General features: G+C 43.5%; 1 protein-coding gene across 1 annotated transcript in view; it reads left to right on the top strand.

Moving 5' to 3' along the window:
• The first annotated feature begins 858 nt into the window (after nt 1-858).
• Nucleotides 859-16,665, top strand: part of brf1a (BRF1 general transcription factor IIIB subunit a) — a 100,253-nt gene continuing 84,446 nt past the window's right edge. Inside the window, exons 1-4 of the mRNA XM_078289488.1 lie at nt 859-1,014; nt 3,563-3,771; nt 6,138-6,218; nt 16,029-16,202. Of these exons, the coding sequence (XP_078145614.1) occupies nt 3,588-3,771; nt 6,138-6,218; nt 16,029-16,202 (439 nt within the window). The 5' untranslated portion in view covers nt 859-1,014; nt 3,563-3,587. The remainder of the gene's footprint in view (nt 1,015-3,562; nt 3,772-6,137; nt 6,219-16,028; nt 16,203-16,665) is intronic.

Genomic DNA, 16,665 nt, shown 5'->3' with positions numbered 1-16,665 from the left:
GACCTGCGGGCTGTTGTGCGACCCCTTGTGGTGCAAACAGGAATGGCATGTTTGGAAATCCAGATGTCATTAAATCTAATTGCACTTCTCTTCATCACTGCCTCTCCTCCTCACTACATGAAGAAAGCCCTGACGGAGTATCTTCCACCAACGATCCTGCTACTACTGCAGCACTAAATGTTTTCCTTGCCATAATTGCCTACAGTAATATACAGAAGAAAAAAGACACTTCTCCCAGTAACCACTGTGCCTCAAAGGATGTATTTATTATTGCACAACAACAAAATGTATACAACCAAGGGGATATACAAAAAAAAGAATAAGTGCAATACAAACACAAACAGGGGGAATGAAGTTTAATATTAAGAGGGGAAAAGAGACATGGCTTTAATTGACAAGGTCAGGCACTGTAACATTGTTAATTGAACAACAAATTAAATAAAGCTACATTTAATTTAATTATTTTTTTCCTTGTCCCTTTAATTTTACAGCTTGTGGACGCAGCGACGTACTGAAGCACCATGGACACGTTCATTGAATATTCAAGTAGGGGTATCTTGTCGTCGGTCCACAGCTTAAATATGAAGGTATTTTAATACAGCGGTGTTTTTACATTCTTGTGACACTAAAACAACACGGCACCACCTTAAGTTTCCGAAAAATGACTCGTAATATCAAAAATATTCCAGTTAAACAACACCCAGGCTCAGCAGCGCCCCTTGGAGCTGCGTTGGTCTCGCCCGTCTCCCCAGCATCAAAACGCACATGTTGGGTGTGTTGTGTTGAGGATTGCACTGCTATTCCGGCATATGTAAACCGCTGTGGGCTGTCACAACACGGGCTGCACTCTGGAAATAAAATTACAATGAAATAAGTTAAACAATCAATGAGAAATACGTTAAAAATCAGTATTATCGTAGAAAACGGCTGTACTCGCGTGGTGAGGAGACTCTGACACGCGCCCCAGCTGCCAGCAGCGTGGCGACAGGCGGCTACTGTTGGACTTCACTGTCGGTATGTATCGTTATCCAACACACTCACTGTCTGTGTGCTAGCTACCCAGGAGGCTAGTTCAGTAGCTGCATGCCTATCGCATCATGTCAGTGTCCGTCAGCGTGTGTTGAAGTCGTTCTTGCTTCGCGGCTAGCAAGTTTAGCAAGCTAGCTCTCTGTTGGCATCATCAGCTGTCAGCAGCAGATCTCCATGTGAGGAGAAGAAGAGACTGCAGCTGCAAACACTACCGGCTCGGTGAAATAACACATGGATTATAGAGTAGAAATAGATACGAGAGACGATTTGGGATTGTGAATGTTAATGTTAGCTAGTCAAAGGACTCGCCACTTGGCTTGCTAACAAGAAAGCGCTGTGTGACACAGCGGGTTGCTAAGCATGCCACGTAGCTAGCCAGCTAATGGGAGGAGGAGGGCGGCAGCGGCAGCGGCAGCCGGCCGGGTGAACTTCTCCAAACACGGATGTATGGATGGAGAATGATCCAGATCTGAGCTCAGTCTGCTTCGTCTGACGCTCACCGGGCTGGAAAGCAGACCAGCAGACTCCAGCTTCACGTTTACCAGCCGCAAAGTGCGACTGAACCTGTCTGGAGGCTGTCTGCTGTGTGAGCCGCCAGACCTTCATCCAGACTCACAGTTTGCAGTTTGAGGCGTCAGTTCTGCAGACTAGGGTTTTGTGCCACTATTCAATATCTAAATTTGACTGTTTGACTCTTTTTATGCCACAAAAAATACATGTATTCAGTGTTTGAACCCAGAGTTTTCTTCTTGTCCGGGTGGAAAAGCCTCTGAAACAGCATCCAGACCATCATGGGACACTAAAACTCTCCACTGAGACCCAGACTAATGAAATTCTTTTACTGTTAGCAGCTCTTTAAAGCAGGGAGACTCACCACACCTATTCAATGGTATGGGAAACTCTGGCCTATACTACCTTTAAAATGAAGAACTAATGTATACCAAATATGGTTGAAAATGCAAAGAAAACCATAAAATGTGCAAAGAAAATAACATTTCATTGCAGGTTTTCCAGACTGTTTTTCTGTAACTGCGGTCAGGAGGAACCTCCATCCTATCAGTAGTGGATGACTTGACTGATATGTGATAAAAGGCCAGTCTTGGTCCAGTGACGTTTGCTGTTATACTAGCCTTGATTTTTAGAACAAAATACAGTATTCCCCCAGTTTCTGGAATATCATTGAAGTTTGAGAGGCATATTCCAGACAGGGAAAGTCAGGGAACTTGCTAAATATATATATATATAATATTTCAGGCCGTGGAAGTGCTACAACTTGGTTATGGAAAAGTCAAGGAATTTGACCTGGGAACCCTGTGAATAGGATCTGTACATGATGCCAGCAGAGTCGACAAACTCACTGGTCACATGCAACCATCTACAACGCATGCACACACGTGCATGGCGGCTGGCTGGCGCACACACACACATGCTTTCAATGGCGCCGTGAAATTTATCCTCCACATTTTCCCATCTTGGGAAGGAGCGGTGGGCAGCTATTTACAGCGCCCGGGGACCGACTTCTTTTTAATGTCCATCGCTGGTCAGGCGACGATCTTCTTGCATGTTTTTAGTGGGGGTTTTTATCAATGTTATATGGAGGGAACCCCCCAAGTGAGCACGGGGAGAACATGCAAACTCCACACAGAAAGGCCCTGTTTACCAGATAGCCCACCTGGGCACTAGGCACCGAAGGCATGGGGGGAACACGCCCCCAGTGCCAACAGCGACCCAGGCGGGAATCGAACCCAGACAGCGACAGCGCTACCACTGCGCCACCGTGCCACTCAATCCTGCACTTAATTTAAACATTTGCAATAACAAATGTTTATTGCATTGCTCTCTACGCGCTGAAACTTTTGTCCACGCCTCAGTCCGTTCTATCACGGCAGGTGTTTCACCTTTGGCAGCAGAAAATTGTTACCGTCCCCAAGTAGAGGGACAGAGAAACGCACAGATACAGAGAAACTGTAATCAGCAACGAGAGGCGTGTCCCAAAAACCTGAAAGCCTGAAAATCACACACTTGATTGCTTTGTTACTGGTTTAGTTTTAAGGTTAGAGCAGCAGGCCTTGACTGAAAAGGAAAAACTGTGCAGGGACAGAGAAGGAGTGACACTCTGCCGTCCCTCGACACCTTTTCATCATCGATTAATGTGCTGATTGTTTTTCGATTAAGCAGTCGGTGTATAAAATGTCAAAGACAATGATGAATGCCCATCACAAGTTACCAGAGCTCAAAATGATTCTTCAAATTGCTGACTAAAATTATTAATCGACTATCAAAATTCTAGTGAATTTGTGTAACTCTATAAATGTTAAGTAGGACTTTTCTGAAAAGAGCAAAAATCTTCCCTAGTTAAAAAACCTTAAAGGCAGGAAAATGGTAATCTTCAATTAGAAATAAATGGGAATTATGTGTAAAAAACCAAAGAAAACAAATCCTTTGAACCTGAAAAACTCACACACCTGAATCCTGTTCCTGAATCCTGACGGTTTCATTTCAAACCCCCCCCTCCTTCGTCTCTTCCCATCAGGCTTTGCGGCGTGCGGCGCGGCACCATGAGCTCCAGGGCGTGCAGGACGTGCGGCAGCTCGGACATCGATGTGGACCAGGCGCGGGGCAACGCCGTCTGCATGGGCTGCGGCTCGGTGCTGGAGGACAACATCATCGTGTCCGAGGTGGAGTTCGTGGAGACGGGAGGCGGCGGCTCGCTGGCCGTGGGACAGTTCGTCTCCGGAGAGGGTGAGTCCGCACCGGCACGGTCCCGCAACCCCGGTCTGGTTCTCCTGCCGAGGCCGGGGAAACTAAAGATATGAACTGGATCTAAGAAGAAAACAGAGAGCGCTACGAAATGGTGCAAAGTGTCAAACTCCAAAAGCAGGTGCAGAGTGTAACTGAAAGAAACAAAAGTCCAAGGAACGCTTCTTTGAAAAACTTTAACAAGCCTTTATTTTATGGGCTCATCTTAAAAACACTTACACATTTTCGGCATTGGTCCTCATCTTCAGCTTCAAACAATTCATGTTAAAAAAACTGCCAAGACAAACTTTTACTGGACAAAATACTGAATTTCTCATAGAAATACTGAATGTCACTCCACCTGTTTTTCAATATTATTCCATGTAGAGCTGAAACAATTATAGTTACTGTCCAGTGTGGCAGGTGAGCCTTATCGATTTATCTGCCAAAGACCATTTTTACCATCATTTGGTGCTTGGCTGATAGTAATTTTGGATGCTGGATCTGGCTGCTTTCTTTTTAATGGGATTCCTGTTTAGACAAAGATTTCTGTGTGTTGTGAGAGAGAGAGAGAGAGAGAGAGAAAAGACAAAGTCAATGAGCTGGACTCTAATCTGCAGTGTCGCCCAGCCCAATAAAGTAGTTTTATTTAGCTTGTAAGGCAGATGAATGGAAATTGAGTGGAGCTGGAAGAGACAGCTGATAGAAGTCAAACTGAAAATGAAGAGAAACAAAAAAAAAAAGAGCATTAAATACTTGATGTATGACACAAAGTCAAGTGATTTATTTTCCATGCTGTCTGTTTTTATAACAAATTGCACAGGCATTTAGTCTAATTTTGAAGAGAGTCTAGTTTAGAGAATATGAAGAGTTTCTTTACAAAATAAGAGCCACCATGCTGAAAGACTTGATGCCTACTGTGAGGAAATGATGGATGGCAACAAAACAAAAATAAATTGTAGTTCTTTTTAAAGGATGGCAGCTACTTCAACTCCTTCACTGACAAAATGACACCACTTTTATGGACTTGATCCTTTATATTTCAGAGATATTGAATGATAAACGTCAGGAAACAGCTTTTTGTTATTCTGACAGCTCTACTAAGATCCTCCATGTGAGATCGGTTTCTCGCTGATGCTTTGTGTTTTGCAGCGCTCGGGTTTCTGCTCCACAGCTGCTTATCTCTGTCTGTAACGTTTACCTTGTGACTGGGTCTGACCTTCAGACCTGCAGGCCTTCTGCTCCTGCTGAGTGAGCAGAAGACTCTGAAGAGTTTAGGTTTTTCTTCTGTGTTGGTAGTTCCTCTGCCTGGCCACTAGAGCGCGCTGTGGAATTAAATACTGTGTAGAAGTGACAGTCCCATCCCATACGAGTGAGGAAGCGGTTCACTGCAGGGTAGGAAATTCACTTTTTTTCGAGGGGCATTTTTTCCTCCTTGATCTGACTTTTTTTAAGGGCATTTTGGTCGTCTTTGGAGGCAATATTAAGTATGAAATAATACCTTTGCATTGCATTCTGGCAACTAAACGCTCGATTTGTGCCACTAAGATTTGTTTTAATGTCTTTATCCCACTGCTGGAAACTGGCAGCAGGCCTTACAGAAGACTCTCTGTCCCCAAACAGTCCATCTGACACCCTCCATTGTTGAGTTATTTTTTTTAACATATTGTTAGTTTTAGTTTTTGTTGATGCAGTGGTGGTTTGTATCTGCTGCTGCTGGCTGCATGGTGTCCACATGTCCTACAGCTCCAGGCTGTGTGCTCGGTTGCTTTCTGATCAGATAACGTCCAATTTTTCTGGTAACTAACGCGGTGAAAAAGTCATTTTTCAATTTGTGTGAAAAAGGGGGTGGAAAGTGTTTTGATCTCCACTGATTTACTTTCAAGTCTTCCTGCTTTGCTCCTTATGCAAGTTTGTATGATATACAAACTTGAACTTTGTACATCAGACAACTAAGCTGGAGGCTTTAAAGTTTGTGTCTGTGCGTTAGAGAGAAAGAAGTAAAATCCACACACTGTATTGATGACATCTATATTGATGTCAAAATTTGGCAGGATGTGGCCTGTGTTACCTCTGTGAGATTGAAATGTTGCCTTGCCATCGGGAGCTATCAGTACAGTGTGTGGATTTTACCTCTTTCTCTCTGTTAAAAATGTTTGACCCAGAACCTGTAGTAAGTTTTTTGTATGTTCTCACTTTCTTCTACTTTATTTGTCTGTGTGTTAGACCAGTGTTGTGCTGCTGGTGATGCCATGAATCTCCTTAATAGACACTAAGTATCATTCACTATTAGGCATTAATGTGTTTGTTAGGCATTAAGATTAAGTATCATTCACTTAACCCCCCTCCTGTCTCCCCTGTCTCTGCAGCTGGGGGAAAGCACCCCTCTTTTGGGGACGGACACTACACCGGTCTTGGGAAGGAGTCCCGGGCCCAGACGCTGCTGAAGGGTGAGTCAGCAGCACACAGCAGGGGGCGCCGCTGGCCCTGTTACAGCACGGGTTTACACATCATCTCAGTGAGCCAACCAGACGTCAACAAACACCTTCCTGCCGTTTAGCCACACCCCTTTTTTTTTGCAGCTTTTGAGGCTTACAAGTCTAATCTGTCCGTCTCTTCCTCTTCATCTGCCATGTTGTTCATGTTGATCACTTGTCTTGTTGCTTTATACGATTTTCTGTTTTCACAAGGAGAGGTCAGGACATGTGCAGGTGTGAAGCAAAATGTTTCATGTAAAGCTCCGTTCTGTTACTTTCTCCAGTGTTTTAGTGGGAAATCTTGACAATCCGCATCACTTTCATACCCAGATTGCATATACACGGACTGCTCAAAATGTTAGGGACACTGACTCTTTTCATGAGCAACACTGATGAGGTGAATCCAGGTAAACGCCGTGATCCCTTTATTGATTTTCTTTATTAAATCTAAACCAATCACAAAAGAGGAGATTTAGATGAAGAGAAGCAGACGAGTTACAGAAGGATTTTTAAGCTTTAAGACAGTTGAGGTGTGGATTGTGCAACTCAATATCAGGAAGATGTTCCTAATATTTTGTACATTCATATACATACACTATAATAATAATAATAACAATAATAACTTTATTTGTATAGCACTTTTCTAAAAACAATGTTTACAAAGTGCTTTACATACAATAAAACCCAGAGAGACAGTGATGTAAAACTACCACAATTAAATGAATAATAGAGCTGAATAATAAAAATAATAAAAAATAGGAATAAAAGGTCATACAAGAGATAAACAGATACAAACAAACAAACAGATACAATTAAAAACAGATGGAAATTAACATAAAAGTGTGTGCTGAACCACAAGAAAGCAATAAAATGGAGATACAAGTACACTACCGTTCAAGACTACGTCACTTTGACAGCCGTACCGCATATATTGATATTTTTCTGTTTTTTTTTTTGCCACTCCTTTCTTCTTTCATATTGTGTAATTTCATTGCAAAAAAAAAGGATGAAAAACCCAAGGCAACTCTCTCTTCTTCTGAGCGCTCAGCCTGATGAAGGCGTCATGTCGTTGGTGTGTTTTTAACCTTGCAAGATGCAAAAGCCAAAAAATTAAAGGCTTTTTAACATTTTCAGAAAAGAGTCGCCTTGAGTTTTTTTTTTTATCCTTGTTTTGCCACAGATTGGCCTGTTTCTCAAAAGAGCGCTTCTCATTTCTACACTTTTAAAGCCAAAGCAGCGTTCCTTTTTAATTTAGTTCCTTTTCGTTTCTGCATATATTTAACATTTTTGGTATATTTCTATATCGTACACACTCTGAATTTATATTTTTGTCTGTTCTGCTGATATTTGGCGCACCCTCATAATGCTGGAATCCATACTTTTTCTTCATTCATACATTCTGGTGTTGAAAGTGCCAGTTGAGGCCGGCCGCCCTGCAGAGAAGCCTCATTTCGGCTGCTTGTATCCGTGATCTCGTTCTTCCGGTCACTACCCAGAGTTCACGGTCGTCGGTGAAGGTCGGCACGACGACCGACCGGTAAATGGAGAGCTTTGATTTGTGGCTCGGCTCGCTCTTCGCCACCACATTCTGATACAGCGGCCGCACGACTGCAGCCGATGCAGCGAACCGGCAGTCAGCCTCACAATCCTTCTTTACCTTCACGCCGCATTCACACCCAGCATGGTTTGGAGCGGTTTGATCGAACTCTGGAGCGTTTCCTCCTCTAGTTCGGCTCATTTGGGCGGTGAGAACAATGCCGTTTGAACTCAAAATAACCGAATGACACCAAAGAACGGCACCGAGACGCCTGAAAGTGCGAGTCTCAGTCCTCTAACAACAGAACTGTGCTGCGGTTCGTTAGGAGGGAGAACATAATCATAACCAGCCGCAAGAAACAACTCAAAAACATATGGTTCTATGGTTCCTTATGGTTTTATGGGTATGAGGAGACAGAACAAACTGCAGTCTGGACTGATGCTCATATTCAGCTATTTCTTCATGTGTTCTTAACTGGTATGAACACCAGAGAAGGGAAATTACGGCAAAGATCACAGACAAGTCCATCATGTTTAGCTAAAGTTATAGAGACTGGAATCAGACCTGTTTTGACCCCTCCCCTCCTCCCCCCTCACCTCCTTATATATGTCATGGACCCCCAAATACACACACATAAAGCCTCAGACCCCCCATTTAATTAGACTTTTCCCCAGGGATCCCCATATGAATTTGTTGTTGTTGAGTCTAGTCTGTTTATTTATAGAGAAATTTAAACGATTCCTCATTTTTCCGCGGACCCCTGGGTGTTCCTGGACCCCCACTGTAATAGACCTAGGCCTGGGCGATATATCTCATAATATCGATATTGTGATATGAGACTAGATATCATCTGGGATTTTGGTTTATCGTAATATTGTGAAATAACTTAAATGTCACTTCTTCCTGGCCCTAAAGGATGTGTTACAGTAAAGTGACACAATTTTCTGAACTTAGCCTGTTCTGCCTGAGTAAAATGAACAATGATTGGCTTTACCTGCTCATTACTTATTACAGATTACACATTACTGATTACCAATGATCATTGCTCATTTTCCATGTATTTTATGAAAGCTCAAATACTCATTCCCCCAGAATATCACCACATTATCGATATCGAGGTATTTTGTCAATATCGCCCAGCCCTACTTGAGTTTATCTCGGTGACACTGGTGCGGAAAAACAAATCCACTTCAACTTCTAGAAACAAGCCACCAGTTGGCCGTGGTTGCCGGGTTGCCAGGTTGCCGGGTTGCCAGGTTGCCGGGTTGCCAGGTTGCCGGGCTTGGCGCCAGAGCGTCAGAAAAGTGTTTGTCATGCCGGACGAGGCGCTGAGCAGCTGTTTACCTCAGAGGGAAGAGAAGCTACGCAACCGCACACTCACTGAGCCGCCAGACTGCAGCAGACGCTGAGTAATGGGGGAGCATGTGGACACAGGTGTGTGTGTGTGTGTGTGTGAGGGAGGGAGGGAGAGAGAGAGAGAGAGAGAGATCAATGGGGGAATAGTTGTATAATTATCGTACATCATAGTAGTACAGTGTGTGTGTGTTGGCGTGCACGTGCTTTTATGAGTGTGTGTAAGACTGTGTGAGTAGGGGATTGTGAGTGTGGAGTGTGTGTGTGTGTGTGAGCGAGGGAGACAGATGTGGATGAGGGATAGGTGTGTGTGTGTGTGTGTGTGACTGTGTGGATGGGGAATAGTTCCGTCATGCTGTGTGTGTGTGTGTGTGTGTGTGTGTGTATGAAAAGACATGGATGAGTAAATAGTTGTATCATGGTGTGTGTGAATATGTGGACATAAGCTTAGTTTTGGTGTGTGTGTGTTTGTTCATAGACGGGATAGTTTTAGTCATACTGTGTGTGTGTTATGTGGATAGGGGAATAGCTCCGTCATGCTGTGTGTGTGTGTGTGTGTGTGGGCCGTCTGCAGGGAGATTTACGGCGGTTTGTGAGTCGCTGAGAAGGGAAGAGCTCTTCTTCTTCTTCTTCTTCTTCTTCTTCTTCTTCTTCTTCTTCTTCTTCTTCTTCTTCTTCTTCTTCTTCTTCTTCTTCTTCTTCTTCTTCTTCTTCTTCTTCTTCTTCTTCTTCTTCTTCTTCTTCTTCTTCTTCTTCTTCCCTCCATAAACTTCCCCAGTGACGGTCTGCGCCTCCTCTGTCTCCGCCGCCGGCTGATTCATGTCTGGAAGAACCCCAACCCCCCCATCCCACCACCATATTGTGGGAGTATTACAATAAAATCCTATGGGACGTCCCGATGGCTCAGCCGGTAGACCGCGTACCAATGAGGCAAAGTCCTAATGTCATCCCCTCTCTCTGCCCTCACTTTCATGTCAAAAGTGTATCAAATCAAATCAAATCAAAAGTAAACAAGACTGACGGTGTGTTTTCACAGCTTCTGTCATTTCCACGCTTCCCATTCATTTTCTATGTAAGTGGCCGTGCAATGCATTGTGGTAGTAGTGCCGCGGTGCGTTTTGAGGGACGGCGCGTCATGTTGGCCGCTCCACATTTGCATAAAGTAGAGGTCTAGTCTACTTTAGGCAAATCAGGGGCGTCCAGCGTGACTCGCCGCCTCTTGAAACTCGTGTACAAACGATGTTGATCTAAACTGAAACAGATTCAGCAGCTGCACGGCTTATTTCTCCCCTCAGATGTTTTCAGAAACACATTTCGGTGAACTATTTTCGTAATTATAAGAGAAAGTTTCCAAGCGAGCCGCCATGTTTTTAAAGTTTGAAATCCTTGACAGCGCAACGAGTGAAAGCGTTCGTCCAATCAGGTGCAGCCAGGAAGTGTTTATTTGTTGGTTTGTAGTCATGGAGGAGAAGCTTATGGCACGCCCGTCAAGCGTCCAGTATTGGGAAGCAGCGTGATCCCTCGCGTGAAATGACGACCCTTAAGAGACGTTGCATTTTTTGGAAGCGTCCCTGCTGGGAATCGAACTTGAGTCTCCTGATTTGACTTTCACCCACGTGACCAAAAGTGGTTAAAAGAGCGACCGACTGACAGTGCGATCCATAGAGCCCCTGCTGTCGCAATAAATCACAACTTGGGGCCGCATCAAAGCAGAGCGTCTTATTCCTACAAATTTAGACACCATTGATTTGAAAAACTGGTGTCATGTCTGGTCCTCTGGTCTGGGAAATCCTCTGCACACAGGAAGTGATGAATCAAACCTTAAAGGTCCCATATTCTCCACTTTGTTTTGTGTGTGTGTGGTGTCATGAACCAAAAACACTCTCAATCCATTTCTCCACGTTCATTTTCCAGCATCTCTCTGAGCCTTACCAAGAACAGGCTGTTTCTGTCGCCGTGTCTTTAAGGCTCATTAATATTAACGACCCCTCTGTTCTGATTGGCTAACCGTTTCAAGAGTGAAACGTGAGACGCCGCGGCCCGGCGGCTACAGGTAGGGAAAACTCTCCGGTAATAAACAATGACGACCGCTCGACCGCTTTGAAAAAAACACTTTGTTAGTCTATTATTTCTTACAAAAATGATAATGAGCGAATCTTTGTGACGCCACAAAGTTACGGAAGTCCAAACGGCTCGTTTAGAGGCTCGCTTTTCTAATATGTGACCCGTTCTATCATTTTCAGTCGGAAGTCGCAACAGCGCATTTGTGGATAAACAGGATTTTATGAGAAAAGATCGATTTTTGGCTGTTTTGGGGTTTCATCAGATTTTAATAAAATAAAGCCTTGGCTTTCATTCTGTGTAAAGATTATTGTGAAATTCAAACGCTAAATATAGTTTTGAAGCTCATAAAGGTAGGGTGACAAGCAGAACTACTAGCTTAGTTTGTCAACAAAGCTCGCATTCCTCATGTTGCCAGGTTCGCGGTTTTTAATGTACTTGGAAATGTTTTAAATGCTGTAGGACTTAAAACGCTGTTTATAAAGTTTGTCAGGGTTGTTTCGTGGAGTTTTGTTATTGGTTTGTTATTTTGGACTAGTTTCATTGATCATTGGGCTGTTTATGGGTTGGGTTTAATTGGCACTGGGAGGGTTTTGTCGCTAAGAACCTGGCAACACTTCTCCCCGTCCCTCTCTCCCTTACTATGTGTCCCTTAAAATTATGAATGAACATCTGCATAGTAACAGGTTGACCATCGTTCACTTTATTGTCTAATCAAAATTATTGTTTCATCCGCGGGAAAACGTAGTTGTCAGGCATCTCAACCTGTGTGTGTGTGTGTGTGTGTGTGTGTGTGTGTGTGTGTGTGAATGATTTCTTTATTTGAATAAATGTCTCAGAATTGACTTCAAACTTTGAGGCCCTTTTTCTCAAAAACATAGTTTGAAAACAGTCAAGACATCAAGGGGTGCATCTCACTCAATCTTTGGAGTACAAAGATAATTTTGATATCACCAGAAAGCTTAAATTCTCCTCTTTCCAACAGTGTATTAAACTCAAAATGCTTTGAGGGGTCAATGTGACTGAAAATGATAGAGCAGGTCACATATGGATTGTGTGGATTTAGTTGGCGACCGTGCGTTTTGATACTTTCACCATGTTTAGATAGCACAGCCAACTCCTTTATCATCACAGAGGAGAGGGAAGTCCTGCTTTACATGATATGGTACAAAACGTTCTCCTAAACGGCAGCGAGCGAGCGCTCCGTCCAGAGAAAGCTGGACTCATCAGAGATGATTGAACCTGCTGCCAAAAGATGTTTTTCACCTCCTCCTCCTCCACCAGCCACTGAGAAGAAGCGCACAGTTTACCGACATCACATTACACCGTTTGCGGGAAATGCAGTCCTTCAAACGAAAAGACTTTTGTGCTAAACAAACAGGAAGCGCGTGGAGCCTCGTGGCGGTTGTTGTGGGCTGTAATGTCCTCTTGATAACCCCTCTGTCATCCTCTCACCCAGCCCCCCCCCCCTTCTAAATCGAACCCAGGTGTCTGTGTAGGCGCTCGTATAAATAGTCCGCCGGATCGTTCTGTCGGATCCCGCGGACGGGTAAATGCCACGGCGCTTCCAGGCGTCCCAGTTTGTTCCTGTAAATGTTATGAGGTGTTATTTATTCAGCTTTCCCTATTAAGACATCGCTTGCTGTTTTGAGGCTTGAGCAGAAGAGTCATAAAAAGGGCAGGAAGCAAACTTTTTTTTTTTTTCCTTGTAAGAGCCCTAATTACAGCTGCTCTCCTCCCGGCTGACTGAGACGCTGCTCCACTTACGATCTGTGACAAACTGGGTAGGAAACGTAACTTTTTTTTTTTTTGTCCACTGGCTGGTTCATCCCAAATTTCGCCATCCGCTTTCCCTACTGAACGAACCAACTAGAATAGACTTCCCAAATGATGGTTGGTTAGCCACCAAAGTGGCTGCTGGGGTAGAAAGCCGGAGGGAAGACGAGGCAGAGAAGCTGGAATTTTACTGAAAAAAGTGCCGGTTGGTGGATCACCTTCATGCCGAATTAAAGAGCGTCTCCTAACGACTGAGAAAAAGTCTTGAGTCGTATTTTAAAGGGTGTGTACCTTTGCAGATAAGAAAGGCAGCGTTAACTCCGAATTTTTAAATGGAGTTTGGCGTTCTCCGATGTTCTCTCAATATAAGATAACGTTATGTGTTGAGGCCAGCTCAATCTGGGACCAAGACTCGATAAAATATCCTGCTTTTTCAGTTCTGACTAGTGAGAACCATCAGAAACAGACCTGTAACAGTTTGGGTTCAAACTGAGAAACTCTCTGATGTCTTTTGAAAGAGAAGAAACCAGCAAAGCATCAAGAAGAAGAAACGCTGTCAAGTTCTTCTGTATTTTCCCCAGGAGGCAAAATCAGGTGACAGCAGCATCCACATTGAAACAACACAAGAACGGAGAATAAAATTACTAAAACCATCATGAACCAAAGAGGAACCCCCCCCCCCCCCCCCCCCCCCCCCCCCCCCCACACACACACACACACACACACACACACACACACACACACACTCTCTCTCACTCGCTCAGTTTACAGTTAAGGAGCTGTGTTGCTGCTCCTTCATGGAAATAAACTCCCCGATGCGAAGTTTTCTGTTCATTATCTCGCTTATCACACAGCTAGCGAAGATATTAGTCATTTAAATATTGGATTTTAATCGATTTTATTACAAGCTTATGACAAAATTCCCCACAATAACTCCTTTTTTCCAGTAAATTTAATTAGAAATCAACAGAATCGGCAGGACTTCCTGACTGTCGAGTGATTTGATGCGAAACACCCGTCTGTTATTCAGAAATAACCTCAGAACGCGTTCATTGGCCAATCAGAATCGAGTATTTAACAAAACCGCGTAATAAAAGACGCTTAGCATCTGTTTACCACAGTGACTGGATGCTGTCTGCTCTGTCTTCCTGTGAAGAAGGAGTCATGGAGGAAGTTTGTGAAGTGACTCACAGTTTGGAGAGACTCACTACTACAGGGGATTCTCCAAACACACACACACACACACACACACACACACACACACACACACACACACACACACACACACACACACACACACACACACACACACAAATCTGCCCTGTGTGGAAGTATCTTTGAGCCGAACACTGAATCCATCCCTACCTGAGGGGCAGGTGTAACGTACGGCTGCACAGTTCAATCATATGTCGCGATTTTAGTGTCCAAAATTAATAATCATAGAATATCGTAATTATTGAAATATGTCATTTAATTTAGAATGTCTGCTGTTGTCAAAAATAGTCAAGATACTTATATAAGATGCAAAAAGTGCAGTAAAATAATTGTTCCTCAACTATAAACATCCATATCTAACAAAATAATCAGGATTGCCACTTCAGCCTTGAGCATGAAGCCTTAGTGAAATGACAAGCGATCGATTCACCACAGAATCATGAGGTGTAGACGGGCTTTAGGAGGATGGAGTGTGTGTCATGTTGGTGTTGAAGGTGTTGGTGTTGAAGTCTCCTGTGTTCAGATCCAACAGCGAAGACGTTCTCTAAGATGCGATGACTTCAGTTCCTGGAGTAAAGTGCCTCTTGCATTCCCAGATGTTACATTCAGTTCAGTAGGTCAGGCACAGCTGGTTGTGTGTGTGTGTGAGGATAGTCAGGATACACATAGCTTGAGCTCATCACACACACACACACACACACACACACACACACACACACACTCACAGCTCCGTTGTTGTAATGACAGACTCTACTTGTTTTTCTTCAGATCTGCCTGTCTGTCGTTATTATGAATCCTCCACCTACCATTAGATTTGAACCTGTTTCTTTAGTGTATGGGTGTGTGTCTAATGAAGGCAACACGTGTGTGTGTGTGGGTGTGGGTGTGTGTTTGGGTGTGTGTAATGACATACTTGTGTGGGCTTGTCTGTGTACATCTGCTTCTGACACTCTTGTACTTCTCCATGGAAAATTCAGATTTGTGCATGTGTGTACTGACAAGCTTTCATGGGTTTTTTCATATATGTGTGTGTTTGTGTGTGTGTGTAATGACATGCTTGTGTGTGTGTATGTGTGCTGATAGTTTGGTGTGTATTTGGTATACATTGGGTTGATATTGGGCTTTTATTAGATATCAGATATCAGCCAGTTTGTATTGTCCACCGCTACAGAAAAACACTCTGGAAAACCTGACATATTTATTTTCTTATTTGTTTAATTGTTCATTTATGTTCATTTAAAGGCCGAATGTATCCCAGAGTTTCTCCTTTCATTGAATAGATGTGGTGGGTCTCTCTGCCTTTTTAAAGAGCTGCTAAAATAATTTCATCAGTCTGGTTTCAGTGGAGAGTTTTATTGTCCCAGGATGCTCTGAATGTTTCAGAGGCTTTCCACCCTGATGAGAAGAAAACTCTGGGGGGGAAACACTGAATACTTTAATTTTTTGTTATGAAAATGGTCACATTTAAAGAAAGTGAGCACCGGCACAAAAAAACGTCTATCTGCAACGTCTAAAAATATTTAATAATAATAAACTTTATTTATATAGCACTTTTCTAAAACGGTTTACAAAGTGCTTCACAGTATATAAAATGACAAGATAAAACAATAGGACCACAAAACAAATAGTAGATAATATCACGACACAATAAATATGGCATGAAGTAGATAATTAAAATAAAGCAAGGTAAAGCAAAACACAATGAAATAAACATAAAGTGATAAAAGGGGAAGAAAAAAAGTCTTAAAATCAAACAACTTTAGAAAGTGCTTAAAGAAAAGGAACTGTAGTGTGTTTGTGTACTGACATGCCTGTGTGTGTGTGTGTGTGTGTGTCTCCAGGGAAGTATCAGATCAACACCCTGGGCCGCCAGCTGCAGATGAACCAGCACTGTCTGGACACGGCCTACAACTTCTACAAGATGGCCCTCGCCAAACACCTGACCCGCGGCCGCAGGACCTCGCACGTCATCGCCGCCTGCCTCTACCTGGTCTGCCGCACCGAGGGGACGCCCCGTATCCTTCAGGCTTTTTCCCTTCTTTTTTTTTCCAATGAGCATCATAGAAGCAAATTCAGGTCAGTCAGCGATGAGACGATTCACTCCTCTAACCTGAACGTGATCAGATTTCATCACAGTTTGCAGCGCTTGAGAAAATTTTTCTTTTTTCTTTCCCTTTCTGTGTAAAAAAGTTGTATCTCCCACAATCCTCTTGTCATGTTCAGAAAGAACCACTGATGCAGCGAGGGACTGGGAAATGAAGAGATCATGTGGGGGTTCAGTTCCCCTTCAGTTCAGTCAACAATTCAGGATTTGGGGTTTCTTGAGATGTAAATATCGGGACATGAAAATGTTTGTCATGTCAGCTGTGAAGCGATTGCAAACAACTGTTTTGCATTTTGGCGTTTTTGCCTGTCATGGTGTTAACGTTCCCCCTCTGGTTGGGGCGCAGGGTGCAGATACAGCGTCTTGCTCATTTG

This window comes from Centroberyx gerrardi, chromosome 17 (genome assembly GCF_048128805.1).
Source record: "Centroberyx gerrardi isolate f3 chromosome 17, fCenGer3.hap1.cur.20231027, whole genome shotgun sequence".
NCBI classification, from domain to species: Eukaryota; Metazoa; Chordata; class Actinopteri; order Beryciformes; family Berycidae; genus Centroberyx; species Centroberyx gerrardi.
This window is presented reverse-complemented; position numbering and strand designations above follow the sequence as displayed.